Raw genomic sequence first — 27,562 nt, forward strand, 5'->3', positions numbered from 1 at the left:
GGAGTGTGTACACAATGAGCGAAGGAATATGCCAAGGGAGTTGGCAATTACAGCCTCTAACAAAGACCAGCTTTATGACACTTGAACAAGTGATGGGGTAAATAAGCACAGATTTTCAGGATTGCTGTGAGGGTCTTTTAAGACAAAAATTAGCTTTGAAATGTAGTTTCCTCTGTAGGTGCAGACACTACTCCATCTTTAAGTGAAAGACAAATCTGCACTTTTAAATGCAAGCAACAAATGGGACTTGTGAACACATCTTCTGTCTTGACCAAAGATGTGCTGGAAGGAGGATTTTGGGTGTAAGCACAGCTGTCCCACACTGTCCAGCAGGAATCCCACAGCTGCTGTGTCTCAGGCATGTGCAGGCACGACACAAGCATGGCCAATTGCAGAAACATGTGGAGAATGCCTCTAACAGCCAGCATCACCTCTACTCTGACCTCTGCCTTGCCAGAGTGAGTGTCTAGCTAGTCCTGTGCTTGCCCCTTAGAGAAGGGAGAAACTGGATAAGTTCAGAGTTTAACAGGAGTTATGGAAACATTTATCGCTGCAGCTAATACTGGTTGTAAACATTTGAGACCTCCTGAACCAAATGCAACAGCATGGCACATCCTTAGCTAAACAAAAGGGGGTCTTGTGCTGATCTGGGGCATCTTTGCATGCCAGCCCTGAGCCAGGCTTCCTCTTGTGCAAAGTGCTATGTAAACACACAGCCCTTTGCTTGGATGTGATCTAATCATAAATGCTTTAACCTGGAGTCAGCTTGAAGGCCTGGAGCTTCAATGGAAGCAACTGAGGCTCTGAAATCATGGGCGTTTGTGGTGGCCTGAACTGCAGTGTGTGTTGATGTGCTGAGACCTTAAACCTGTGGGGCTTTATTTGACATGCTGTGGAGATGCTTCCAAAAGCTCCCTTCATGTTTCCAGGCAATTGAATTGTTGCTCTGTGACCATCTGTCAGTGCTGAAGAGCCCTCAGCACAGCTGTGAGGAGTGGTTACCATGGGCATATTCTGTATGCTCACAAGAAGTGGTCTCATCTTGGTCCATCCAAAGACCCTCTGTAGTAAAACCAGAAGGTATTACTTTTCAGACTCAAATTTGTTGATCCCATAAGCCAAGTGAACAGCTACTCATTTGTCACTCAAAATAGACATTATTCTATGCCGGCATCCATTGTGTGGTTTTTCTGTCCTCAAATCAAAATAAGGGTAGAATTGCTGCAAGTCTAATAATGGATATTTGCATGGTACATTACAAACCACAAATTAGGTTAATCCACTCTGCAAACCCTACCAGCTACCATCTGTGCATGGTGGACTAATTAACCCTTGAGATATCTGCTAATCCTAGTGTGGCTTGTAAAACTAATTGGAGTATGTTTATTCCCAAAGATGTCATTTTGTCCCCCACATACGCCTTGCTGGCTAGAGCAAGCTACAAACTCCTGGAGTTAAGATCATCTTGCCCTCTTGCCTTGCTGAGAATTTTTCTTGGCTGATTTCATACCGAAGCTGTCACTTCCCAGTCATGAAGCTGAAGCAAACATCCGGGATCTGGTGTTTGGTGGCAATGGGGAGTCAGTATGGGCTTTACAACTTTTCTGCACTGAGTCTCAGTGCTTCTCAACTATTGAGAGGATTCACCTTGCTAACTGTGGGGTCAGACCCAGCAGAAGAGATGCTACTTCACCATGGCTTTCAAAGCAATGGTGTGGATCCTTGTCACCTACCTGGTAAGCGACCAAGTCCTCGTGTTTACTACTTTGAGTGTGCACTAGCAGAAGCACGGCTGGCCATCCCCTTCTGAAATCATAACGAAACCCCCCCTGCTGACAGCCCAGCTTGCTACTGGGGGCACAGCTGGCTTCAAGCCCCTGCTCAGCAGCTTTCTCTGACACCTTGTTGCGATGTGGTAGGATGCTCCTCCAGCTGAGGAGGAATAAGTCTTTAAAAAAATAGAAGTTATGGCTCCTTCAGTATGCAGTGTCTCCTTTCCCTCGTTGTTCAGTTCCTGTCTGTGTCAAGTTGGCTGAGCTTTGGCTGGCTCAGACAGCTGAAGTCTCTTTAAACAGCCCCTGTAATTGAGCACTTAGAATATTAACTTAACAACTTGGTCCAAGCCAATGTTACCTCACTGAGGATGCTGATGAGACTTCCCTGCACGAGTGAACCATCTTTCAGCTGCGTTCCCATGTCCAATTTTTGGGCTAGTAAGATTATGGCTACACACAGACAACAATCATTGCTTTCTTTCCCTCCTGTAATCTAAAACTAGGAAGGATGTATCCACTGGCAAGTAAATAAAAACTTCAGAGTCTGTTGGAAGCTACTTCATGAACTTTTTATAGAAACATCTGTAATGCTCTCTTTTCCCTCAATGGGGAAATTACTAAGTAGAGTTGAGAGAGTTGCAGCACTGACAGAAGCAGGGCCCCAAGTGAGAAACAAGCAGATCATGGTAACAACACCACTGGCCCTTGTGGCTGATCACTTTGTGGGATGCTGCTTTGGGATTATGGGTGGAGCTGATGGCAAAAGTTGTTTCTTCTTTACTAGGAAAACCATCTTCCTCACTCTCGCGCTGAGGATGTGTATTCTGTCAGCCTCAGGGAGTTGCCTTATGCTACTTTGTTATTAGGGATAGTTTTTTCTTCTTCCTTTGTAATTACAGAGGGAAATGGCTCAACTTTTGGCTTTTTCTGCCTTTACAAGCTGAGCTATGCTCATTACTTCACACCTTAACCTTTCTGGTCCTGTCACATTGCACGTGCCTAGCTTGCACTTACAGCTCCATGGCAAGTCTTGCTTTTTTGGTTTTTTTATAAATGAGCTTTATTTTCTTAACTTAGTTTGAACTGCCTCCTTTAAGATGACACAGAGAAAAGGAATAGTGTGTGCTAGCCCTTCTGTGCCTAATCATTCAACAGGGTCACAAATGTGTGAGCCACTAGCTGGATTGGTAGGGCTGTATGGCTGGAACTGTCTTTACCTATTGCAGGACTGAGGTGCCAACCCTTGGGGCAAAGCTTGGTTGATGCAACTGAGTGTGGAGCTGCCTGCCAGCTTCATGGGCCTGTGGCAGGCCTGTGTAGCTACCTATGGGCACAGGGAGAGAAGGGAATGTGTGGCCTCCAGGCCTGGTAGGTATTTTATAATATTTGTGGGAGATGGCTGCATGGAGGGAGAAGGAAGGACCTCTCTCTCAGAGTTGCAATGTTGCCTTTCCTTTGCCTTAAGGCTGTTGCGGTATTGATGGGATGTCATCTGGAGTGGTGGAAACCCTTTTAATATTAGAACTGTGGGCTAACTGCCTTAACTTACTCAGTTGACTGTGAAATCTGTCTCAGTTCTGTCTTCTCAGTCAGAAGAACTCTAAGCCTTTTAAACAGGTTCTCAAAGGGGCCAAATCTGAGAACGTGTTACTAAAGAGGCTGAAAAATCCAATTAACTAACATGGTAAATCCCAGCATGAGGCAATGTATCTTCTGTCAGGGTGGTGACTGTAGCAGATGTCTTGGGGCTACCTGCATTGGGTGCCTGAGTAATGAAGCAGACAGTTGGCTATTCATTAGTGAATCTGAGCCCAGGTGATAGCAACAAAGCTAAAATGTGATTTTTAACTCAAATGTTACTTTGAGTCATTCCGCTCTCCTGGTGTTTGTCTCTGAAGTCTGTCTCCCTATACTCCATCTGAAGTGAAAGCTTTAGCTTGGAAGGTCAATTCTTTTATCCCCCCCTTTTTTTTTTTTAAGGTGGTGAATGAGAATCTAAGTCTGTCTAAGTCCATGGCAAGGTCCCAGGAACATCTTAAACCCTGTAGCTTGGTCTTGGTGTCTTAATCCTTGTAAGAAATCTGTGGTATGACATGATCCCTGTAGACAAGGCACGTGCTCTTGTTTGTGTCCTGATGAATCACATGTGTGTGCTGTGCTTCTTACATTGCTTTCTACAATTATGGCAGAAACAGTGATGGTGGACTGGCTCCTTGATGCCATTTAGCCTGTTGATGAGGATAGCTGGATGAGGTAGTTTGCCAGCCACTATTTTATAACTTCACAAGCATGTACTGACAAGATTGCTCTTGATCAGAAATCAGGATCTGTTCCCTCATCATACGATTAACCTTCTTGGCTGTACGTACTAATTACTGCATGGAATTTAAAAACAGCAGATTCTGGCAGAACATTTTGGTTCTCACATAGCTTTTGCTTTTTTTTCTTTAACAGGAAGATAAAGGATTTAGTAATAATAGAAGGATAGAATAGCCAGAGGCATAGCAACCAAGGACCAAACAAACCTTAGCATTTAATTACTGTGGATATACATCTTGGGCCTGGTTCTGGAAGACATTAGTAGTTAACGATCTCAATGTGCATCTTGAGTTCAGTCCTTGATGACAGAGCTTCCTTTTCTCATGACAGAGAATTATTCTTTCTCAGGTAGTGAATTTGCTAAACTTCTGGTCATTTTATTGGCTTTTCCTTGATATAGTAATTCCCCAAACACCTAATTTTCTGTTCTGATTTTGTAACAAGCTTCTAAATCTTTTCTTAACAAGTTCTTCATATAATTAGAGAAACATCCATTCTGTGGTTTTCTTTTTTTTCCCAAAGCAGGACTATTGCTCTATGCTCAGGTGCACTGGCAGAGAGCAGGATTTGAGGAAGAGCTGCCGCTAAGTCAGGCAGATTTCATCTCCTTGCAGCATCTGTGTGTGTGACCCAATTCTGCATCTTCAGTCAAGATGTGAATCTGTCCACTCCAATCCCACGCTCTAAATCCAGCCTGTGGTATTCTGGCAGGAGGAAGCTGATCTCACACTTCTCCTTGTACACCATATTTTTAAAGTCACTGCTTAAACTGAAATGCTTTGGACTTCTGCCTGAGGCTACTGAAGAGAAGAGCAGATAGGAGACTTTATTCTGTGCTGCTTCAGTTTTCTGCTGACAAGATGTGGCCCATTAGATGTATAGGATCACTGTCATCTTCTGGGTGGCCTATATGCTGGGGTGGGAGGAAGATGGGATAAGAGAGAAAGAGTTGTTTGTGTGTTGTGTGGGTTTTTTGTTTTGCTCCTTGACTTTTAAACTGAAGTGTGGGGACAGGGTACAGGATTAGGGAAAGGAATGTGTTTGTGTTCTTTGCTGTTCCCAGTTCAGCACTGATGATGCAGAGAACCCTGTCTCTGGGAGAGAGAGCAAGGAGACTGGGCAGGCAGGGGAGGCCTGCAAATATGAGGTGTGGCTTAAGCACAGCCATGGCAGAACAGCATGCACCCTGCAGATGCCTCAGAGAGCCTTCAAGCTGAGCGCTGAAAAAGCACGTGGTACCTTAGAGGATATATTGGCATTTTGCTTGCTTTTAAGGAACTCTCTGTTCTCAATCTGCTCCCTTTCTGCCTCCCACTTCTGTCTGTTGGTGGCAGATGGTATTAGTGCTGCCTGCGTGGGTTTTTCCTCTCTTGCACAGAGAGTACTGGTCTTTTGGTTTTGGCACCCTAGATAAGGCAGGTGAGAAATGCACTTGGGAGCTGTAGTGGAGGGTGATGATCCTCTGCCACTCCAGGAATCCATATGCAGCACAGATGAGTCTGACTGGCTGAGAGGAGCAGACCTTCCTTGGGCATTTTGGGTAACTTAGTCTCAGGCAGAGGAGCACTTGAATCCCTCTCATGAGTAGGAAACCTCAGTGTAGGGTGTATGTCCTTAGGCTATTGAGAGCACTCACCCCTAAAACAGCTCTCCCTAAGTGCCTCCAGCTTTGTGTGTGGCTTTTCACCTGCCACATTCTACCTGGCCTGTGTCCAGGCTGCATGACAGGAAAAATCTTCTCCAATCCACTGTGGATGGAGTGGTTCACCTAACCCAAGAGGACTGGAAGCTTTACTTACAGAGGTATTCAGCAGGAGTTATAACGTATGCATCGATTACTGGCCTCTCTGCCTGGACATGCCAATGCTGCCATACGTGTTCTGTGCTTGGCAGTGTGACTGCTTCACAGTTGGAATTTGACCCTTGCTCCTTTTTTTTTTTTTTTTTTTTTTTGAGCCACACCTGAATCCCAGCAAGTGTATGTACCTGTGAATTTTCAAGTGCAGTGTTAGGGGCTTCTCTGCCCTCTTCCTTGGCAGTGCTGGAAGCTGGTTTTTTTCCTCAGAGGGGTGATGCTCTCAGTTTGTACAGCTGTAGATGTGGATTAACATTCAGATATTCTAGGCACTTCCCAGCCAAACTTGGAACTGCTACAAAACTGTATGTGCAGGGGCTGTACCACAGTGATCATGTGGGAAAGTCCTCACTTGCCATGTGGAAAGAGTTAATATGAGCTATGGCTGCCAGAACAAAAGCTAAACAGTCCTGGATACTTCAGGGTCTGCAAATGGGATTAAAATGGGCTTTTGAAAAAGTAAGCAGAGTGGAAAATTGGGACTAAGTTTTCTTTGCGTTTGTACTTTTAGAAAGGATGAAGGACTGTATGAGGCTATGAAATGCAGCTGGTGAGCGTGTCACTGTGCAGTTTGTCAAGCACACAATCCTCTGGCCCCACTGCTCTGTTCCAGCTCAGGAAAGGGCTCTCTGGTTGTGGATTTCTCCCCTGCAGGAGTGAGTTATCCAGATGATGAATTTCTGAGGCATGCTCTAGTCACGTGAAGGCCAGATGTGAACATTTTCCAAGAAGCATGTGTGGGTCTAGTGTACGCCAGGCTACGTGGCAAGTGGACGTGGTCTGAGTTTGGTCTGCAGTGTGGTGCTAGGGAGGCAAGGAGCCACAGCAACTCCTGGGGTGGCCACTTCTGCCAGGGAGAGAGGAAGGTGCTGGCTGTCACTGCAGCTCAGCACATCTCCCTTCAGCCCCCCGCACAAAGGCAGTGCCTCTTCCCAAGCACAAGCCCTGCACAGGCTGTTCATGATGGGGCTGAACTTGATGAATAAGACTAAAATTAAAGGCCTTATTTAAAGCCTGCTGCCAATCCTCTTACTCAGGCACTTTAGCTGGATTTGCATGTTTGATAATCTACTAGTCAAATATTTTTTCAAGATATAGCCCTCTCAAACAGATGGCATGGGGAGTGGAGGTGATGTTCAACTTCAAGTGTATAGAGGAGGAGATACCTCTGCAAGGATGAGGGGTTTACTTTAAAATGCAGTCTCCTAGTGGGGGAAAAATTAATATATCTGTATTTCTCCAAAGACTGTCTTAAAACATTTGCTTTAAACATGATGCATCAGCATCCCATGAAAAGCTTATTTAAGCTGTCCTGGTGAGGGACAGGGGTGACTGCTGCTTGCCCAGCAATTAGAGTAGCAAATAAATCTGTCACTGTGGTACCTAAGAAGTGTAATGGCTGACCAGGCACACCCTGGGTCAGGCACTGGGCACAAGCGTTGTTTTTGTTTAGGTCTTTTTGGAGCCTGGAGTGAGAAACATCAATGGTGCAGTTCAGTAGGGTGCCCTGAGCAGTAGTGCTTGAGATTAGATGAAAACACTCACAACCTTTCTGTACCATCCTCCCATTTTTCTGACTGTCTGTTGTTCTCTGCCTAATTGAATGAGTTAATTGTGTGAGCCAAGAATGTGTGAAAATGGTTCCAGTTCAGATGAAGGCTCATCTGCATTTTTCTTCTTTCCAAGCTGTTTTACAGCCATGTTGCAAAGCTACGTGTAGACTCTGTATCAGAGTAATTCTCTGGTAAAAGTACTTCTGTTCCTGGGGTAGGTTAGCAACACCAAGTATTACTCTCTCCCTCTCCTAGTCTAGTACTATTGCATCTTACTGCCTTCCCATTTAACCAGAGTGTCAAGCCCCAGCTGAAGGGGAAGGGGCTAGGGGAGAGAAACCCATAGCAGGTTGACAGAGGATGGTCAATGGGCCTGGGGGATGAAGGTTTTGGAAATGGCTCACGAGGGTATGGGTGAACACACAGTTTTAGGGTTCCTCACTGAGCTTTCTGCTCTTGGTTGTATGGATGGCCAGCCTCACCTTTTCAGGAGGAGGAGGATGTTGTTGGAGGCAAAATCCCAGCAAGAAGCTCTGTATTGAGTAGACTGAGCTTGGCTCTCTGTAGTTCCCTACCTGCTCGGGGCAGTAAGGTGTCCCACCTGAGCTCCCAGGACAGCATGGCGCTTCATTTATACTAACTCTTTAGCAGGCTTGTCTTCCAAAATGTAGATTGAAACACAGGCTTAATTTCTGTTTTCTGTTCCGCCATACGTCATGAACATTGCAGCAAACATGGCTCTAGGCCAATTCTGGGAAGTGGACACTTCTAAGGAACAGCGTGGTCAGCCTGCTGCTTGCTGACTTACCAAATACCACTGTTGGGATGAGGGCACCCTCATTTTTCAGAAGCAGCATTTATTTCCCCTAGCTCCAGGGGAGAAATAAAGTAGAAGAATCGCTGATTATATTGCCTTTTTCTTTTTTTTTTTTTTTTTTTTTTTTGGACTTCTTTTCAGCCTTCCAATTAAGCCAGGAAGTATAGAAGTCAGGAAAATAAATCTGCAAAACAGTCAGCTGTGCTCACCACTTGTGGTGGTGAGTAACAGAGCCAGTAGTACCTTCTCATGGAGAGGACTAATGACCTACAAAATTGATCACTGTTGGAAAGCTGCAGTCTCTCAGATGTCAGCATCTCTTCAGCATGGTCACTTGTTCTTATAATTGTTTTCACGGTAATTTAAGGTGCACCTTAAGAGCTGGGAGATTTTAGTATTCCCAGTTGATGTTTAAGGTAGAGCTACCTTCATGAGAACAAAAGAGTTTTATTAATTAAATGGACTTAGGAATGTTATCTCCTATGGAAGACAACTTCTATGGAACAGGTCATACCTGTGTAATTAAACTCTTTGCCCTCCAAAGCAAGGTAGCCACATCCAGATCACTTGTTGGGACCTGTCTTTGGCCCAAGCTAACTTCTCAGCTATGCAAAGAAATCATCTGGGGCAAGGGCTACACAGCCAGAACTACAATCACACTGAGACACATCATTAGTATGATCCCATTCCCTGGAATTACTGCAGAAGTGTTGTTGGAAAATATGTAGCTTAACAGGCTGGACAGCCATACAGACATTAGTTTAAAAAAAAATTGTTATAAAGGTCCCTTATAGCCCCAGCAGCATTCAACCTGTGAATCTTTAGGAGAGTGTCCCTTCTGGCCTTGACAGCAGTATTAAATAATGGATCCTGAGCTCAACATTGAACTAAACATTTTAGGCAGTGTTATTAACAAAAGGGAACCTGCATCAGTAGCTGCTGCTAAAATGCCTGTGGAGGAGTTTCTCTGCACCTGCTGGAGAAGGAACCCAGCTGGATGTGCAATACTGATATGAACCATGAATGTGGCATCTCCTGGATTTCGGTAGCATTGAGCTCATGCGTTTGACTGTACAGCTTTTGTAGGTTTTTCTGGAAGCTCATTCTGCTCTAACTGCACACAAGACAAATAGTCTGCTGCTAAAATGAGATGAGTGGGGCTGTATCACAAGCATAAAGCATTAGTCCCCAGCAGTCTGGCGCCTGTGCTCTTGCCAGTGGTGGGAGGAGCAGCAAACAAACCAGTCTCACTGGCAGCAGAAAAGCTTCTGGTGAAATCTAAAATAATCTGTTTCATGTTCACCACAGCAACCAACTAAATTTTGTCTTTAAAGCTTTTTTGCTCTTCCAACTTCTTCCTTTTCTTTCACACCTGAGGAACTCAGTCGATCTATCTGGGGCTTGCCCAACTCTGTGTTGGCAGCTTGGAAGCGATGGGATGGGGGTTCAGCAGCTGCTTCCAGTGACACGCCTGCTCTGCTGCTATTTCTGTGCAGTGTGGCTCCACAGGAAAGCCTCCTCTGTGCACATCACAACTGCCTTGGCCCTGTGGCTTAGCAGTAATTTATGGATCCATGTTTCTTTTGAGCTTTTAAAAATAATTCCGATTGAAAGGGTTTGTTCTGGCTCCAGCTAAAGTCGGCAACAAGGGCTGTGGGGACTGGTGTTTGAAGCAGAATTGGGATGCTGTTGCCTTACTCAGGCAACTTTTACCTCCCTTCTAAATACTGAGATTCCCCCCCACCTCCAAGTCATCTGAGACCAGCCAGTGCTCAGCTGTGTGGCAACAGGGGAGAGGAGTGGCAGGAAGCGAGGGTTTGTTCGTTTACTGTTACCAATCCCATTGGAAACCAGCTCCAAGCCCCATGCAGAATTCCAGTAAAACCCTGTCCTAAAGGGAAAACCCGGGGCCATTCAAAGCTTGTGTTTTGTTGGCTTGGGCACAGCATGCTTCTGGGGCCTTTGACCTCCTCCCCATACGCTGGCTCCCGCCGCGGCTCTTCGTTTGAGCTCTCTGTGAAGTGGAATCTATCACTAATGTCTGATATTTTTATTATTTGTAGGGGGGACTCTTAAAAGCTGGTAGCAATTAGAGCTTAAACGTCTTGGAATAAAAAAAAAAAATCCCAAGAAGGAAGTTGAATGCTAAGCAGATGTGCAGGAGCAGCTGAAATATGCTGGCTGTCTTCTGCTTCAGAAGCAACCTCATCCACATCTAGCTGCTGTCGGGCTGGGGCAACTGAGAAGTGCTGCTGCTTTTATGCTGCTTCCTGGGCTGAGAAGCCCACATTGTGGACCTGTGGGATTGTTTACCAATTAATACTTATACTGCCCTTTTATTCTGGCTTAGTTTTGACAAGGAGAAAAAAATTACAATTTTTTTAATTATTATTTGATAATGGCTAACAGAGTTGGGTTTTTATGGTGAGTTTGGCTCTTTGAGGTCTCACACGGGATATCTGTAGATATGGCTACTGAGGATCTAGGTTTAAACTCCCTCTCTTCTTTGGCAGACAGATCTAGGGTAGCCCTAAGCTTGTGGTAAGTGCAGCTTAATACCTCTGTCTTTAATTACTGGGTGTTTCAGCCTTTTGCTGCCAGCTTGGATGGGGGCAAACTTTGACATCTTCCCAGTTGCTCCTACAATACATCATCTGCTTGATTTATCACTGCTGTACTCAGGTTCTTCTGTCTGGAAAAAGATCTGACAGCTGACTGAAGTTCATAATCCTGTTCCCGAAGGCAGTGGAAGTCTATTCAAAAGCTAATAGACAAGTTGCTGACAACAACTCCTTCACACCCTTTTCTGTACGTGCCCCAAGTCTGTAATAGAAACATGCTGTATATTCCCTCCATAAGCTACACCATAAGTTACTCTGCCAGATGATTTCCTGTTATACTCTACCAGTGCAGAGCCTTTTTCATTCTTTCTTAAATGGTAGTCCAAAGTAAATGATTGTAATTTACCACAGTTTTTGTAGTGTATTGTGACAGTGGAGTGCATGGGTTTGGGAGTTAGGTGGTTGAAAGACTTCAAATTTTTCTCAAGGCTGCCACTATAGAGAGCTTATTGTAAAGTAAGCAAAATACTGAATCCATTTGAATTCCAGTTTTGTTCTACACAATGAAAATTGTGTCCCTGATCTAAAGAAAGGATTTCAAAACCTCACCATTCTCCTAGTGCTGAGGAAATGCAGCAATGTGTTTCTTGGACTTCTGGTTTCCATCGGGAAAGTTAGAGAGCTGTTTCTTAAGGTTTGTATCGTGCTAGCAATTTCTCAGTTATATATGTACTAAAAATCTGTTCCTGATGTTTGACTGTCTTGGAGATATTCTGCAGTTCAGAAGACAGTAACAACTCAAATAGACAAGGCCACCAGTATAGCTTGCCTCTCTCTCCAACTCATTGAAGGGTACATCTTCTCTGTTATTAAACTGATAGGTCCAGATCAGGGTTCCTCATTGCAAATAAGTTGTGGGGTTTTTTTTTTCAAATTTCATTTTGGAGTTGCTTATCAGATTTAGGAAAGTCTTAGAGTGTCATATAAACACCTCTCCTCCATCTCTTCTCCCATGCAATATGAGAGTAACAGCTGCCCTTCTGCTCCCTCATCCTACAGAAGGGGAATGCCTGCTGGTTCTTACTTAAAAAATGGGGGCAAACCTGCTAAGTTTTAAAACATGCGTCCAGTGCATTCAAGAAAAAAAGCAGCACTTAACATTAGAGGATTATCTCCAGAATCCCAAGCCAAGTATTTACATCCCATTTCACAGAGGGGGAGGAATATCTTTTGACCTTGTTGGTAGCAATTCCATTAACTTTCTCTTTAACCAGATCTCTGTCTCAAACATTTGCTAAAAAGATGGAACTTCTTTCTAGTCATACTTCGAATATACCTTTATTGGAGCTTTTTACTCTTTTCCAGGGAGCATTATTTGTCTATTGTTATTTTCCTTAATGTTATTCCAGGGTAACAAGATGTTTGTAGAAACTTACATGTGTTTGCTAAGCTCAGTCTCTGTGAGTTGTCTGTTGGTCTTTTGGGGATCATTAACAGCTGCAAAGCTAAATAGTTTTGCAGATCTGAGGCTTAATAAGTCAAATTGTCTCTTGGTATGTGTTCCCTGTCCTATTGGGAATAAGCTCGGGGCATATCCTATTCTGAGATCTCAGAATTGGGTCACCTACAGATCAGTTTCCTAAGTTCTGCAAATCCCCTAAAACATAAAAATTAACTGGGTGGTTCTTATGACTTGACCTTCCTCTGAGTCCCCATCATGCCAACACTACTCTTAAGAAAAACTTAATGTATCTTTCAAAGCTGTGTTTACTAACTCTCAGACTTTCCAATATGACTGTTTTTTGACTGTTTTCTTGTGTCTCTAATTACTTTCTGTTTTCATGGCTGCCCTATAATTGGATTTCAAGTTTGGATGTCCAGTTTGTCTGAGACTCCAAAAAAGAGCGTCGCTCCAGGTAAATTCTTGCATCTTGGTGTTCTGCATGCTATTAAAAAGAGAATTCTGTAGTCCAAGCTGTGTGTGATTTTTGGAGTTATCTTGAATGTGAGTCTCTGACAGTGGATGCCAGGATGTGTTGTCTTGTCACAAAAATAGGTTTTTCATGATGCACGATTTCTCACAAGGAAGAGCTTTGCTTTTCTGGTGACTACCTCACCTTGATGTTGCTGCTAACAGTGGTTAGTAGTTTGCTGTGTTTTATTTTCCTTGCCCAACTCAAAGCCACAATCCAAGGCAGCTTCACCCAACCTCTTGTGGTGGGTTGACCCTGGCCCCAGCTAAGTACCTGCACAGCTGTACTCTCACTATTCTGTGTGGGATAGAGGAGAGAAGAAGAGAAGCAAAACTGAGAAATCTTATGAGTCAAGACAAAGCAGAGAAACACGACTACATGCTCCCTATCCTTCTGAAATGTTCTTTTGCATTTCCACAGTAAATAGAAAGGGTGTTACATGAATAAGATGGGACTCTGACAAAGTTGCAGAATTTTCAAGGGAGCATCAATCTCCTTGGTGCAAGGAGCTGGGAAGGAGGAGGGAGCAGGGGAACAACTTCTAGATGAGGTGTCAAGGTCTGGGGAGAAGTAGTCCCATACAAGGCAAAATCTAAGAGATAGACCCTGTGCCTGCACAGGATGCTGGGCTGGTCACCCTGTCAGTTAAGGCTACACGTAGGTCTTGGGGCAAGGAAAGATGGAAACGCTCCTGCTGCTTTCCATACCACATTTGGTAAATATTCAAGTTCATGCCCTGTTCAAAGTATGTGAACAAAATCCCGCCATCCTCAGCAGATGAGTGCTTACTCGCCTGGAGTTTTTAGTGAGTAATACTGCTATGATTCCAGAAATACTATCCTTGACAGAAGTTGAATATAACCTTGGGGGGGGTGCTTTGCCTCATCTTAGCAGAATAGGTCTAATTTCAGGGTGGTAACTGGATATAAAAGTGCAGAAACATCTGAAGTATTTAGTCACAGGAGCCTCTTGGTTGACAGGTCACTGGGAAGTTGAGACAGAAACAGAACGAGACTGAGCAGGAGAGAAACATGTTGAGGAGGAGACAGAAGAAGTGGTGTCCCATAGGAAAAATGACAAGAACCCTTCAGATTACCTGGCTGGGGGGGGTGAGGTAGTGTTTCTCTGACTCAATACATCTGTTGGGACTGTTTCATTGTGTTTATATATAAAGTGGCAAACTGAATGCCGAAGTTTTTAGCCTTCTTGAAAGGCAAGGAAGCAAAATCTTAAATAGATATGATTTTTTTTCCCTTCTGCTGACTGCTTTTAGCTAAATGCATGTTGCTAGTTTAGCGTAAAAAAAAATCTGTATGTGATGATAGTGCAAATATAAGTGATAAATTGCATTGCATGGTGCTCAAGAAGGTGAATGTTGATATATAGTGCTGCTCAGAAGTGTTATGTACATTTGGCAGGTTCTTAGCTCTCCACACTCTTCTAGTGCCTGTGGCCTTTCAGTTTGCTTCTCATCCAAACAAATACCCAGCTTCCAAAGCAGCTATTCTTCAGTACAGATCTGCCATGGGCTGTACCCTGATGTGTTAAGCTGGCAAAGCAGGCTTGAATTTGGATATAATCTTTACCCATGTAGTAAAGACTCGTATATGTGTCTTAGGCTGTGGCTTGGAGGCAGTTTCATGCTGCCCAAGCTCTAGCTGAGGTCATGAACCTGCTCCATGAAGTGGAGAGTCTAACCAAGAATTGCAAGTTGTTTAATTTCCTACTCTGGAAAAAGATGGGTGCCATACAGCCACATCCGCAGAGGTGCTGTGGTGGGGCACTATATGGGTTACTCTGACTGCTGTTAAACTCCTTGGCTACTCTGCTTCATGCCATGTGTTGAACTACTGAGCAGGACTAGGGCAAATACTAGAGTGTATAGGTGACTTCAGCCTGGTGGAAGACTCAGTTTGGCAGCTGTGTGAAAATCTCCAAGCAGTTTAACAGATTTGTGTGCAAATACTTGAGTATTCTTAACTGTTGCTACCTGTAACCTAGTTGGTTGGAATCGCTGTTTGGAGAGCCAACTTTCCAAGAAGGAGTGGAAAGAGGACTCAACTTCTTACTTTCACCCTCCTGCCTCTAATTTTTCTTGGCTCAGTTTTAAAACCTAGCAGATCAAAAATAAAAAATAAAAATCCTGAGACTAATAGTCTCCAATTGGCAAAGGTCAGCACTGAATTTTTCAGGATTTCATTGGAAATGCTGCTGAGGACTGTGAAGAAAGAACTGAACTGGAGCACTTGCTTGAGAGAGTGCCTGCCATTTACCATGGGCCAAGCTCATTCCTGAGGCCCTCCCCTTAGGGGCTGTGTTTTGCTGCTGGTTTTAGCTGTGCATCACACACATGCCAGTGCTGGAAACCACAGTCTACCCTAAAGCTGCCACTTGTCCCAAACTCTTGAAACCTAGATCTTGGTTCTTCAAGTGCTAGAAAATACTACGCATGTCTTGTGCTGGGGAGTGAATCCAGGCATTGGGTTAATTTTCTGCTGCTGTAAATGGTGGTCATACTCTTTTCTTGCTGGCAATGCATGCTGTTGATGTGGGCCCCCTGTAATTTTTTGTAGCAGCAACTCAGGGGGCTTGGAGGTAGTTAATGCAGCTCATGGAGTTACCATCTAGACCAGATTTTGGCATGTTTAGCCAAAAAGATAAGACATACTGGAGTTTTGGCTACTCTGCAAAGAAGCTATTGCCCCATATACTGAAAGGCTTGCAGAGCACATGAGCACTGTGGAGTTGAGGAAGGTGGAAGGATGGATGCTCACTTAGGGAGAAAGTATGTTAATCATGGCTGCTAACCCAGGGTGAGAGGATTTGCGTGCTGACCTGGCCATCACTGGGTGTGTACTCCTCAACCCTGTTTTATTCTTGGACATTCTTTGGGATTTGGATAAGGTTTTAGGCCAAACTTCTCTGGCATTGGGTCTTCTGAATCACTTACAAGGTCAGATCAAAACCATTCCCTTTCTGCTTTCCACCCCATTTCTGTTAAATAGCAGGGTGTCACCCGCTTCTGAAATTACAGAAATGATAGTCTATTAATAACCCATTTGATAGACTTGCCCAAGTATTTATTTTCTTCTCTAATGTGGCAAAGGGGTTTTTGCCAGGACTCTTTGATTGCTAAGACTTTGAGACTGGACTTGTACTGAATTTCTGTAGTAACTGTGGGTGGTGATGAACTTTTGTCTCTGTCTCTAAAGCTTTGTGGCTCAGGTCTGCTATACCAAGAGCTGATGAGCTCTGAAGTTAAATACTAGGACTGGGGGGATAGCTGTCTGGTGGAATGGTTGGAGATGAATCCCCTTTACTATCGCTCTAAGCTGTGAGTGGTCTTTTACCTCCAGGAATAATAGATGTGTAAATATATCCTTAATTTTGGTAAGTGGGAAGGGGGTTGAATAGTGATAGGCTGGAGTGCAGGAGTATCCAGGATATGAGTCAAAGCCCCAGCTGCTTAGGGCACATTAAGAATATTAGAAGGACAAAAATCCAAACCACCAAAACAAAAACCCCTCACTGAATAGAAGAGATCCTAGATTGAGGAACACAGTTTTGATCTGAATCCATATTGTTCCCAAAAGAGATTTGTAGCAGGCTTCATCAGTCTCAGCCTACTGCTTACTCTAGGAATCGGTTATTTTAGGAACTCCTTTTCCAAGACCCCTGTGAGAGCATGAACTTTTGTATACTCTTGTGTGCATTACATGGCAAACTCTGCTTTATCTTTTGTGCAATAGACATTTAACCCAATTTTTAGGCAGATCTAAGCTCTCTATCTTAAAATACTTTGGGATAAATCACTGGTGGAGGCTCAAGGAAAACATGTAATTTTAAGTATGTTTATTTATCATAGTCATGTGGTCCTTCTGATAAGAAAGAAAAGAGGTAAAGTTTTTAGGGGAAGTTGGGTGGATGATTGCTGTGAGGAATTGGACAGATTTGAGGATTTTAAGTAGGCTTGCTGCTATTCTGGGATTTATTTTTTCTCTTCCTCCTTCCCCAAAAGGAGTTTTCCAGAGATTCGTAAAGGTTTGCCCTTCAAGAACTGGCTTTAACAAGAAACCACAGCTCTAGATCCAAGCTACCACAGTTACTCCTCCCTATGCGTGGAAAAGCGCAGAGCTCTGACACTGCCATATGGAATGCTGTGACACTTGGGGACATGTCTGCCAGACACCCCTGTGTGCAGACCCTGCACGTGTCCTCAGTTGTGCCCATGTCAGAAGAGCTGGACTACCTGCCAGTTGGTTGTTCAGCTGTGAGTCACCCTTATGGCATTCACTGACCGTTTCTGTGGTTTTGGCTGCCTCTGCAGAGCTTCCACTGACCAGCCCAGTACTAATTCATTTAGTCTCAATCTGTAAACACTTGATTGATAATCATAAAAGGGCAATATAAAAGCCTGTGTCCTGTATGGATTAAAAGAACAGACATGTTTATAGCCTGATAACAACAGAGTAATCTGGCAAAGATCACGAGTCTCAGATTTCCATATCCAGATGATTTTATTTTTGGAGTCCAGTTGGTGGTTTTAATTTTTGGCTATTGCAAAACCATCGTAGGTCTTAGCTGTTGCAACACAGGAGGAGGAGGATGATGTTGTTGGAAGGGGTAGTGTGTGCACTTATTTAAGAGGCTTTCACAGTAGTTGCTGGTCTCCGAGTACAGCAGGAGGAATGATGCTCCCTCCTCGCTGCCTGGTGAGGGGGACACTGTGTCACTTAATAGTGCCAGCTCTGAAGGGCATGACGAGCTCCGATGACATTTCTGCTCAGCCCCAGGAAGAGACTCGCTGAGGTGAGGAGCGGGAGGATTGTAAAGTGGAGCCCTATGGAGAGGAGGAGGGGTATCCTCAAGACTTTAACCAGGAAACGGACTCGAGGCAAAAAGAAATGGAGAGGCAAGCAAACTCTTATTTCAGCCAGCAATCTGTCTTGTGCTCTGCTCTGGGGAGGGCTTGCAAGTTGAAGCTAAACCAAAACACTAATTCTGCTTTCTTGGAGGGAGAGGAGGGGGGACCTTTACCTGGCACATCAGTCTTATCCTATCCTCTCCATTTCTCCTGCCTGGGCTGAAGATGCTTTTAAAAAAGTAGGGGTCTCATGTCAGGGCAGCATTGCAGCCTGCATGTGAGCTTGCTGGGGAACTCGCTCCACTCTGCATCCCTCTTCTCTGGTGTGCTCACACTGAGCCCACTGTGTCCTGTGGTACAAATTAGACCTGAACTAATTGGAGGGATGCGGAAGCGCCCACGGCAGTGGGTGTAATTGGTGCTGTGCTCCCTGTGGTGTTGCCTGTCTTGTTCTTTTGAATCCCTTTTTGGGGGCAAGCCTGGAGTCTGACATAGTGTACCAACAACGTTGTGGGCATCCTAAGTGTCATTGAGGAGTAATTGGTCTAAAGATGCTTGTGGGGGATGGAAGGCCGAGGAGGATTAAAGTCTTTTACCCTTCTGACTGTGCCTGAAGGGAACGTAGTAACAACCTAAACTAGGCTACCCAGAAAATGTTTAAAGCTTTTGATTACTGGAATGATCTATGTCCTCTTTCCTCCTCTTCTTTTTCCTTTCTTTGCTCCGTTACTGAAATCTTCCCCAATGTGTAGTACCTAATCCTGGATGAGCATCACTCTGGGAGCCACAGGGACCCCACCCCTCAAAAGAAGGATATCCTCTAGGCATGATCTGCTGTACCTGTAAATAAGCAAGTTTGTTTGACCTTGGTTACTTCCTAGACCAAGGAATTTATCACCCTGGTTTTTTGGTGCTAATAGGAGCCCTGTAGCACTTAAACAAGCTTCTGTTAAAACAGTCTCTTAATTGTATACGTTCCTCCAGCCGCTGTAGCGACAAAGAAATCCTCCTGCAGTGAGTAGCTTATCCAAGGCAGGACAGAGGAACGAGCATTTTAAAGTCTTGCTGGATTTCAGATATCTGTATGCAGATATAACCTGTCTTGCTGAACTGTTGTAAGTGGGTTGTGGCATGCTTTTTTGTTGGTTTTTGTTTGTTTGTTTTGCTGGTTGGTTGGTTTGGTTTTGTTTGTTTATTTTTATGTTGTTTAGTTTTGGTTTTGTTGTGTTTTTTTTCCTTTAAAGCCAGAGTTGTGGTGGATTTGGAGTGCAGATTCTCCATGTTTCCTGGCAAGGGCATTCCCCTGGCACACGGTTCCTGGCTTGGCCTCAGTGGCTGCCGGTGGGGTGTTTGCCAGCCTGCACTCCAGCCTGGTCTTCTCCTTGTTCCCAGCAGGGACACGTGCATCACTGTTCCTGCCACCAAGCCAGTGCTGTGTTTTGGATTTTTTTTTTTTTCTTATTCTACTCCCATGAAAACTGTCTAGGAGGTTAGAGGAAAGAAGGCATTTGGGTTGTGGGTTTAGCAATTACCTTTCTGCATGTCCCCTGCTCCCCTTGCCACTGTTTGGTCCCTCATTTTTCTTTTCCGCACGTGGAATTCTCTGTTGGTGCACATGCATAAACATAAAGCCATGATGGCTTTTGTTTCTGTTTCAAGAACTTGTATTCATCTAAAGAAGACTAAAATGAAGTAGGGGTTGTAGGTGTTACTTGTATAAACAGGTCAAAGGAAGATTATAATGCTGCCACATTTTGCACTGGATGAAGGACTGTGTGGAAAACAGTGTGAAAGAGGGGAAAGCATCTTATTGCACTCTAGGCTACCCAACCAGCACTGGTTTAAACCAGAATGTATAAGTCAAGTTGATTCATCATGAAGAGAAACATGATGCTTATTTGGAATGGACAGCTATGGTGAAAATTTTTAATATAAATTTCCACGTTGTCAGTTCATGGTCTTCTCCCCCTATCCCTACTACTGGCTGTGGTTCAACTATCTATATAAAAGCTAAATCTCTTAAACACAAACTTCTAGAGGAGATGACTCCTCTTTAAAGAAAATTAACTTATGTAACTTGAGGAGAGTCAGAGGCACGCTTAGGGAGCAAGGAAGTCTTCTAATTTTCTGGATTTCTTCAATCTGGTCCAAAGGGAGGCATTGTGATAGTGCTTCCTTTCAGGAAACAGTTGAATTAATTGCTTTTTGTTCTAGGATTTTCATTTCACAGGATGCTGCTTTAATGGCTGATGCATTCTTTACCTCTTTCTTGGCAGGGATGCTAATTACTTGTCTGTAGAATCGCTTTACATCTCCAGCCCAAATGCATATGAACATCCTGGGTTTGGAAATACAGGGCCCAGCATCCTGTTCTTGGCTGTCAGTCCCTTGACTTTTCTGGTGGACAGTTTCAGACCATGCTGATTCCTTCCCCGTCTCTTGTAGCCAATTTGTCATCAGAAGTCCAGGAGACCTGGAGTCTGCTCCTAGCTCTGCCCCTGTCATGTGAAATGGGACATTCAGCAAGTCATACATCTGCCTCTGTTTCCCCTTTCTGTCCGCATCTTAATCCAGAGCAACTGCCTCTTAATATGTAAAATATATAATAATGCTGCTGTCCTAAACTGCTGTAATTCAGGTAACCTGTAAAATAATTTTGCATTCAGGCACGTTGGCTCTTACTTTGTAAATTGTAGGTGCTTTTTGCTCTGGTATGACACTTTGAAGACTATAAAATGAGGGCAGGTTAAGAAACCCTGATGTCCAAAAGGTTTTCGTGGCTTTTCAAGGCAGTTTCCAGGCAGAGCACAATCAGTCTGTGCCTGGGCTTGGGAGTGCAGAGGCCCCATCTGCGCTGTTTATGTTGCATCCGAGAGCCGAGATGCGTCTCATGCGGGGAGCAGAGGCACAAGGTCTCCCTCCACATCTGGCACAGTGGTGTGCCTGCCTCGTGACTCCATCTCGAAATGCATGATTTTGGTTTGGGGGTGAAAAAGTCAGAAATAAAAAAAAAAAACCAAACCAAGAAGAAACATCAGCAGTATGGGGGAAGGGAGGAGAACGGTTATTTTGCACCTTTCTTGGCCCCTGTTTGTGTGAGAGCCTGCTCTCATTCATAAGTGGCTCTGACAGCCAAAAGCTGCTATGAAGAGAAACCGAACTGGGGAGGCTGTGGCTCCAAGAGCTCCAAAAAGGCACCGAGGGGCGATGGAGAGGGGGAGCAGGAGCTTGCTGTGCCCTTGTCCCGCTCGGGGCTGCTCTGCCGCGGGGAATGCGGAACTGCGGAGCTGGCGGGGGGCAGGCGGGGGGTGGCCGCGTTTGAGCAGGGATCTGGCGCTATAACTTTTTTTCTTCTTCTGTTTCAAGTAAACACTCTTCCCCGCCTTCTCCTCGCTCCCTCCACCCCACCTCCCTCTCTTTCAGTCCCGCTCATGTGTTTCTATTTAAGGGCTGCAGTGCAGACGAATATGATTGGCATCTACAGCCCCCTCTTGACTTTCAGCTCAAGCCTTTAGAGTGGAGAAGGAGCTGAGCCGCCAAGGGGAGAGCTGTTTTTTCTTTGGGTTTACTGGGGGGATGGCTCAGCTGTGGATTTATACTGCTTCTGCCCAGGATTTTTCTCTTTGAATGGGAGCAAGGATTGTGGAAACCATGTTGGGAAGAGGTTTATTTTCAGAATCCATCATGAAACTGTACAACTAATTCACGTTTTTGGCTTCTTTTTATATTTTTTTTTCCTCCCCTTTTTTCTTCTTATTCTCTCCAATGTCCCTCTGTGCTGCTGGGTTGTGGGCCAGAGGAGGCTGTTTCTATATGGCCAGCCATTTGGGGATATGCTGCGAGCCAGGGTTGTTTGCTGATTCGCTTGGCTCTGGTGACAAGTTGGCCTGTTCTGAATCGGATGGACGGAGGTCGCTCTCAAGGAGCCATGGCTGGAAGCTGGCTTACGGCTTGCTTTTTCCCTTCCCCAGGTGCTGATGCTAGCTCTGAACCCATGATCCTGGAGCAATATGTGGTGGTGTCCAACTATGAGAAGCAGGAGAACTCTGAGATCAGCCTCCAGGCTGGAGAAGTAGTGGATGTCATAGAGAAAAATGAAAGCGGTAAGTGATATTTGCTGGTTTTCCCTCTTCCAATGGTTTGATTTTTGCATGTGTTCCTCTGCTTTCAGTTTCCTCATCACTACTTGTAGCTGTATGTTAACTCCATCTGGTACAGTTACTATGTCTGGCAGTGGATGTTGAAGTTTCTCAATGTTGATTTGGGCTGGGGGCCAAATGTTGCCTTCTACTGTAAGAATGTTTCATAGGTTTTGTGTATTAATTAGCCAAGGTACACTAATGGAAAATGAAGGGGAAGGAGGGAAAGATCTGCACCTACTGAAGCTGATGTATAGTAGGCTGCTATAGTTGCCTTGCTGTCTCTTCAAGTTTCTGTCAGTATTTCCATTACTAACTCCCTTTTCGGAGGATTTATAGGATGAGTGTTTAAAAATTGCTTGGGATGAAACTTGGCTTGACAGCCTAGCCCATGGCCCAGAGCTCAGTAGGGAGGGGAGAGAATGTGCGTAGATAAATACGTGGCCGTGCACAGTTTCAAAACTTCTTGCAGAAGTGTTAATTGGGGAATTTTGAGGCAAGGAGGCAGAGGCTGTCATGTAAAAGCAAGATGAAATCCTTACTTCTGCCATTCGTGGAACAACCAGCTTCCACTTGGAAAATGAGACTTTTGGCAAGTGTTTGTATAGATGTCTTTTGTATGCTTTAACTCTTGGATGCCTTGTAGCTTGGAGCTGGGCAGAACAGATGCAGGAGACTGTGTACGTGTGAGTGGTTGGAGTTGGTTAGCAGCTGGTTTGAATAACTGCCTGTCTTTGGCAGCTCCCCCTCCTTCCCTCCAGCACTCCTTGTGTATTAATCCAGAGCTGTTGTCCAGGACTGATTTCCAGCCCACTCGTGACTTGTGTGTCCTCATCCAGAGGAGCTGCTGACATTTGGAGCGGTCCAAGCAAACTCTCACATTGTGGTACCTCCACATGCAGGGCTCTCACAACCGGCTGGCTCTGGAGCGTGCTGGGCACGCCAGAGCTTGGGGAAACTAGGACACCCTGATCTGAGATTCAAATCCAGCTTCCAGAGCTTTGAGCCAGGTTATCCACAAAGATGACCAGGCATTGTATTTTTTTTTTTTTCCTTCTTTTAATGGAGTGGTAATTTCTCTCCTGTATGAGAGCCTCATGCTTGTTTGGCTCAAAGTGATGCAGTCATTTGCTGGCTGGTGATTTAGTGTGGTGTCCAAAAGGATAGTGTGTGGAAATGCACTGGCTAGTGTGCACAGAAATGCCTGTCTCCTGGGTGCTGGCTATATCACTTGCAAAACTAATAGAAACCAAACTGTTTATCTGCCCCACTTTAAAACAATAGTTATGATTGAAGGAGGAAAAATGTCTTAGCTTTTTAAACAGCGTCTGGGCTAGTGAACAAGCATCCTCCCTTCCAAGCCTGGGGCTCCTCATTGTCAGTAGTGGGTGTTACTGCCATCAGAGCAAGCCTGGTTATATTCTGGCAATTTATATTCATGATATCCCTGTCTTGGCTAATGACTTATGGAGCCATGGGAATTGGGTTGTTAAATAATGCAAGAAGTGTCTGAATTCCAGTTACAGTTCCTTTGTGTTTTCTTTTAATGTGGCCTCTCTGACTTGCATAGTTCACACCATATTGTATTGAACCACATGGTATGGGGGAGAGAGATAGAAATGGAGAATGTCAGGATTTGAATTTAATTAGTGGGTCCAGAAATGTGACTCTTCTAAGGGAACATCCTTGAACTTGGATTACACTTCTTAAAACCATATTCTAATACTTGGCAGTCAGATTTCTTAATGTCCGTGTAAACAAGGAGGGAAATCTGAAGCCTGAAACTCCATGCTGTGATTTACTCTTTATATTCATATATGTGTAAGATAAATATATGTATATCTTCAAAAAAAAAAAAAAAGAAAAAGGCAAATAAACACATAAGTCACAGATTGGTGATGGAGAGAGCATCACTTGCTTGGATCCTGTTGAAGCTGTTTTGGTAGGGAAATCATGGTTTTGTTGTTCCAAGAACGGGACTCCAAACATACTCTTACTCTCTCCTAGGTTAGGGGTACCACACAAATGACTTCAATAATATGACTTCTTGTCTCTTCAGCTATAGCTGAACCTATATTTAATTACATATGGCATGTAATTAAACTAGAAAAAGTTTTGCAAGTGTCAGCTTCCTAAACTGCTTAGTGTAAGCAAGCAAACCTAGGAGATGAGATTACAACTTCTAAGAACATAAGGATACACTTTTCAAAAAAATATGATTATTTGACTGTGCACATGTGTAGTAATTAATCTGACTGATTGTTATGGTGGCTTGAAAGTGTTGTGAAACTATTGTTGTGATGTATAAATTAGGCTGCTTCTTCTGATCCAGACAAAGGTGATGTAAGGTGTTATGGATGTCACCTGCAGCAGGGGCAGTTCCTTCTGTGAAAGGAAGGCAGAATGGCTGGATACCTTGTTAACTCGTCGCTGAGAAGTCCCATCAGACTGGACAGTATATGTTGGATGTGCTGCTGGGCCAAAATCTCAAACTTCATTGTGTGTATATACATGCATATAGCATATCATATGTCTCCTTTGGGTGTTTCTTTAACTGTACGTTGGGGTAGTTAGGTATGAAAAGGCACAGATGACTGCTTGATTTTAAAACTTTACCTGAATAGGTTTGCCTGCTGGGGCTGAGGAACACTTAAATGGTTCTTTTTGTTTTCTGCAGTGGGAAATACCTAAATTTGGCTTTGTTGCATGGTTTCATAGGGAAGAAACACCTTCTCTTTACTGGTCAAATGTCCCTATGCTTTTTAATCAAGGAACCTCAAAACTAGTTTCCAAACAATGGTGCATGTTTCATGTCCTGCTGGATGTCTTCTGCACACTTCTAGAGCCTGAGCTAGAGCTACCATCTTTTCAGATGTTTGTCTCCAAATTGTGTGCACTCCTGAAAGGAAGTAAGCTGGGCTTTTTCAAAGACCAGTGTATAGGGCAGAGGTAGAATGGGGAAAAAAATCTGATATTTAATTTATTGAAGTCTTATCTGGTTTTCATCAAGCTACTTTAACTTCATCTCAAGTCAGTGTGTTGCACTTACAGTATAGTATTACTCTGTTACTTTTCCCATATAAGAGGCAGTATTTAAGATGTCTCACAAACTGATATACACAAACCCATTTGGTAGGGTCTTGTCTCATAATTGGTTTTCTCTTTCACTGAAATAGTTGGATAAATTGTCTTCATTATTGTGCCAGTAAAAGTTATGACTTGGACATCATTTGAAGTTGAAAGTTCTGTCCCGTATTATGACTTAAAAGCAAGGTCATTGTAGCATATGTGGTGAATAATTTCCAAAACCCTTCATCTGGGTTATGAAGCCTTTGGGTCACTGTAACCTGTTTTTTGCTGCAACCGCCATGGAAGAAAACCTTGCTAGACTGAAGTATTTCTATACTTCAGAGCAAGATATTCAATCACGTACCAGCTCTCAGGCTTCAGCGTTTGATTTTTGCTGCAAATACCTATCTTGGCTCAAAAAAATTGTCCTTTAGACCTTAATTCTGATTATAAGAGACCCAGAATGCATTTGTATCTCATGAATATTTATCCCTTTCTTTTTTCCTTAGCTGGGGAGGAAAATCTGCATGTAGCAATAGTCACAAATGTATCAGGAGAAAAAAGGAGGTTTACAGTCTCTACAGATGTTGTCTGTGAAGTCTGTAGTTACACGGCTTGTGTTTCTTGCTAGAAGTGACTGTGATTTGTTTAAAGGCCTGGTGTAAGCAACCTGCCTGGTCCAACGCTATCTAAACATTTCTGAGTTGTTTCAGAATAACTGTGAATAGTTGACGTAAGTCTTGTCTGTCAAGTACATAGACTTCTTTTAAACCTTAACCAAAAAAGCCTTGTGGAGTGACTTAAAAAATGTATTTCTGCTGCAGAAACGAAATGTTGTGACTTTAAAGCAGGAATCTGACAGATTTCTTTAAGGTGGAAGGGGGAGGGACTGAGCCAGAGCAGCTCCCTCTCTGCCAAGTTTTGCATGGATGTGGCTTGAAATGGTCAAGCTATAAACTGTGGCCGCAGTGTTTGCAATGGAAAACCTGACAGACAGTGAAGCATAAGCATAATCCTGAGCAGCTCTGCCTCTGCTGCTGCTCTGCTTGCAGGCAGGACGGGTGCTCTTTCCTTGCAGCCCCCGGGAGCTGTGTCTGCGGTGGAGGCGTCGTGGGATGGTGTTTTCAGCTCGGCTGAGCAGGACCAGAGCCATTTCCTTTGCAATTACATAACTGCAGACCAATTTTCAGTATTATAGTACATGTAATACGTAAAACAAAGCTATTATGGCTAGTGTAGCCTTTTCAGGACCCAAAGGGATCTCTGGGAAGGGAGGCTGTTCTTCACTCTTTATCTGGGATGTGGGACATGTACTGAAGTATCACCATAAGGAAGGTCTCTGCTCGTCTGGGAGTCCTGACTTAGGGGACTTGGGACCTTCTGGTTGTCTGTAAAGTGTCAGGAGACTAGTGTGTGCCTGGCAATATCCTCTGCTGCCCCATTTGGTTTCCCTTCTGCTGCTCACTGCCTGCAGTCATGATGTAGGAAAGGGACATAGAGAAGCCTCAGCTCTCTTGACTCCTGGGGATGCACTGGCTTCCCTATTGCAAACTCCCTCTTCTTGGGCTGGGGGCTTTTTGAGTTAGGCTTCTGACTCTTCATGGAGAACATAGCACCCTTTATACAAAGCTGTTGCTTTCCAGGGTTAAGTAAGTGGATTTATTTGGTACCAAATAAGGCCGAGTGCTTTCATGATTGACTACTGCATCTTGGCTGAAGGTGCACCCTTAAAGGGTTCCAGGTAGGAACAGAGAAACATGGTTTCTTGCAACTCATGGATCAGTCTTGCATCCTTATATCCCCTCTGCCATGCCTGTTTTTGCAAGTACATTGATTTTTAGTCCCCTTTCTTTAGTGTAGGTGGGGCTTTTGTTTTAAATTTTGTAAAGATCACTGTTTCTGTCTTGCAACTGCTTTTTTCTGCTCTACCTCTTTCTCTAGGTTCTTGTCTTCATGATCCCCCCCCCCCTTTATACACAGGGGGTAGCGTGGCACTGTGTGCACTGCTAGCAAATGTGTCTGAGCATTAGCATTATCTTGCAAAAGCTGGCCAAACCCCAGTACACTTCTGTTTATTCTAACAGATAAGTGACAATCTAGCAGTTTTCTAGGCTTCGAATGTGGCTGTAGCTCTACACCAAATTGCAAATGCAGTTTCCTAGTTTGCTTATGAATTGTCAGTAGCTTTGCATCCACTGGTCAGATGTGTTGCTAGACAGTACATTTAATTGCCAACATCAAGCTTTATTTCAGGTGCAATTGTGCATGTTGGCTTTCTTTAAAAAGTGCCTTTTTTGTTTACATAGCTTTTCAAGAGAGTGTGGTTCATCAGATATGAAAAAGGACTTGATTTCTGTTTGTACACACAGCCCAGCCCTGCCCTGCTGTTTGCTCTGAGAAAGCTACTTCAGTTCTCTGTTTCCATTTCTCCCCAGTGTGGCTGTGTATTTGAATTTTAAACCTTGTAAGAGACCAAGGTCATGATGTAACAAGTAAATACTCCCTCATATAGTAGCCCCTTCTCTTGGTCAGTCCTTGAGCTGTGCCTGGAATTTGAGGAGGAGAAACAAACACTTATGTAGGTTAAAGACCTTTCCTCTAGCACTGTTGGCTTTATCCCAGGGGACAGGTTTAGGT

General features: G+C 44.1%; 1 protein-coding gene across 6 annotated transcripts in view; it reads left to right on the top strand.

The window, feature by feature from the left end:
* Positions 1-27,562, top strand: part of SH3PXD2A (SH3 and PX domains 2A) — a 258,461-nt gene that overhangs the window by 163,012 nt on the left and 67,887 nt on the right. For 3 of the 6 annotated variants that reach the window (XM_051800685.1, XM_051800689.1, XM_051800687.1), the window contains one exon: positions 21,689-21,820. In XM_051800685.1, the coding sequence (XP_051656645.1) occupies positions 21,689-21,820 (132 nt within the window). Of the gene's footprint in view, positions 1-12,748; positions 12,797-17,433; positions 17,663-21,688; positions 21,821-27,562 lie in introns of those variants that run through there. The other 3 variants (XM_051800684.1, XM_051800686.1, XM_051800688.1) reach the window with 2 other exon arrangements.

The sequence above is a fragment of the Manacus candei genome, unplaced genomic scaffold, assembly GCF_025592945.1.
Source record: "Manacus candei isolate 608988 ecotype Guabito, Panama unplaced genomic scaffold, ASM2559294v1 h1tg000050l, whole genome shotgun sequence".
NCBI classification, from domain to species: Eukaryota; Metazoa; Chordata; class Aves; order Passeriformes; family Pipridae; genus Manacus; species Manacus candei.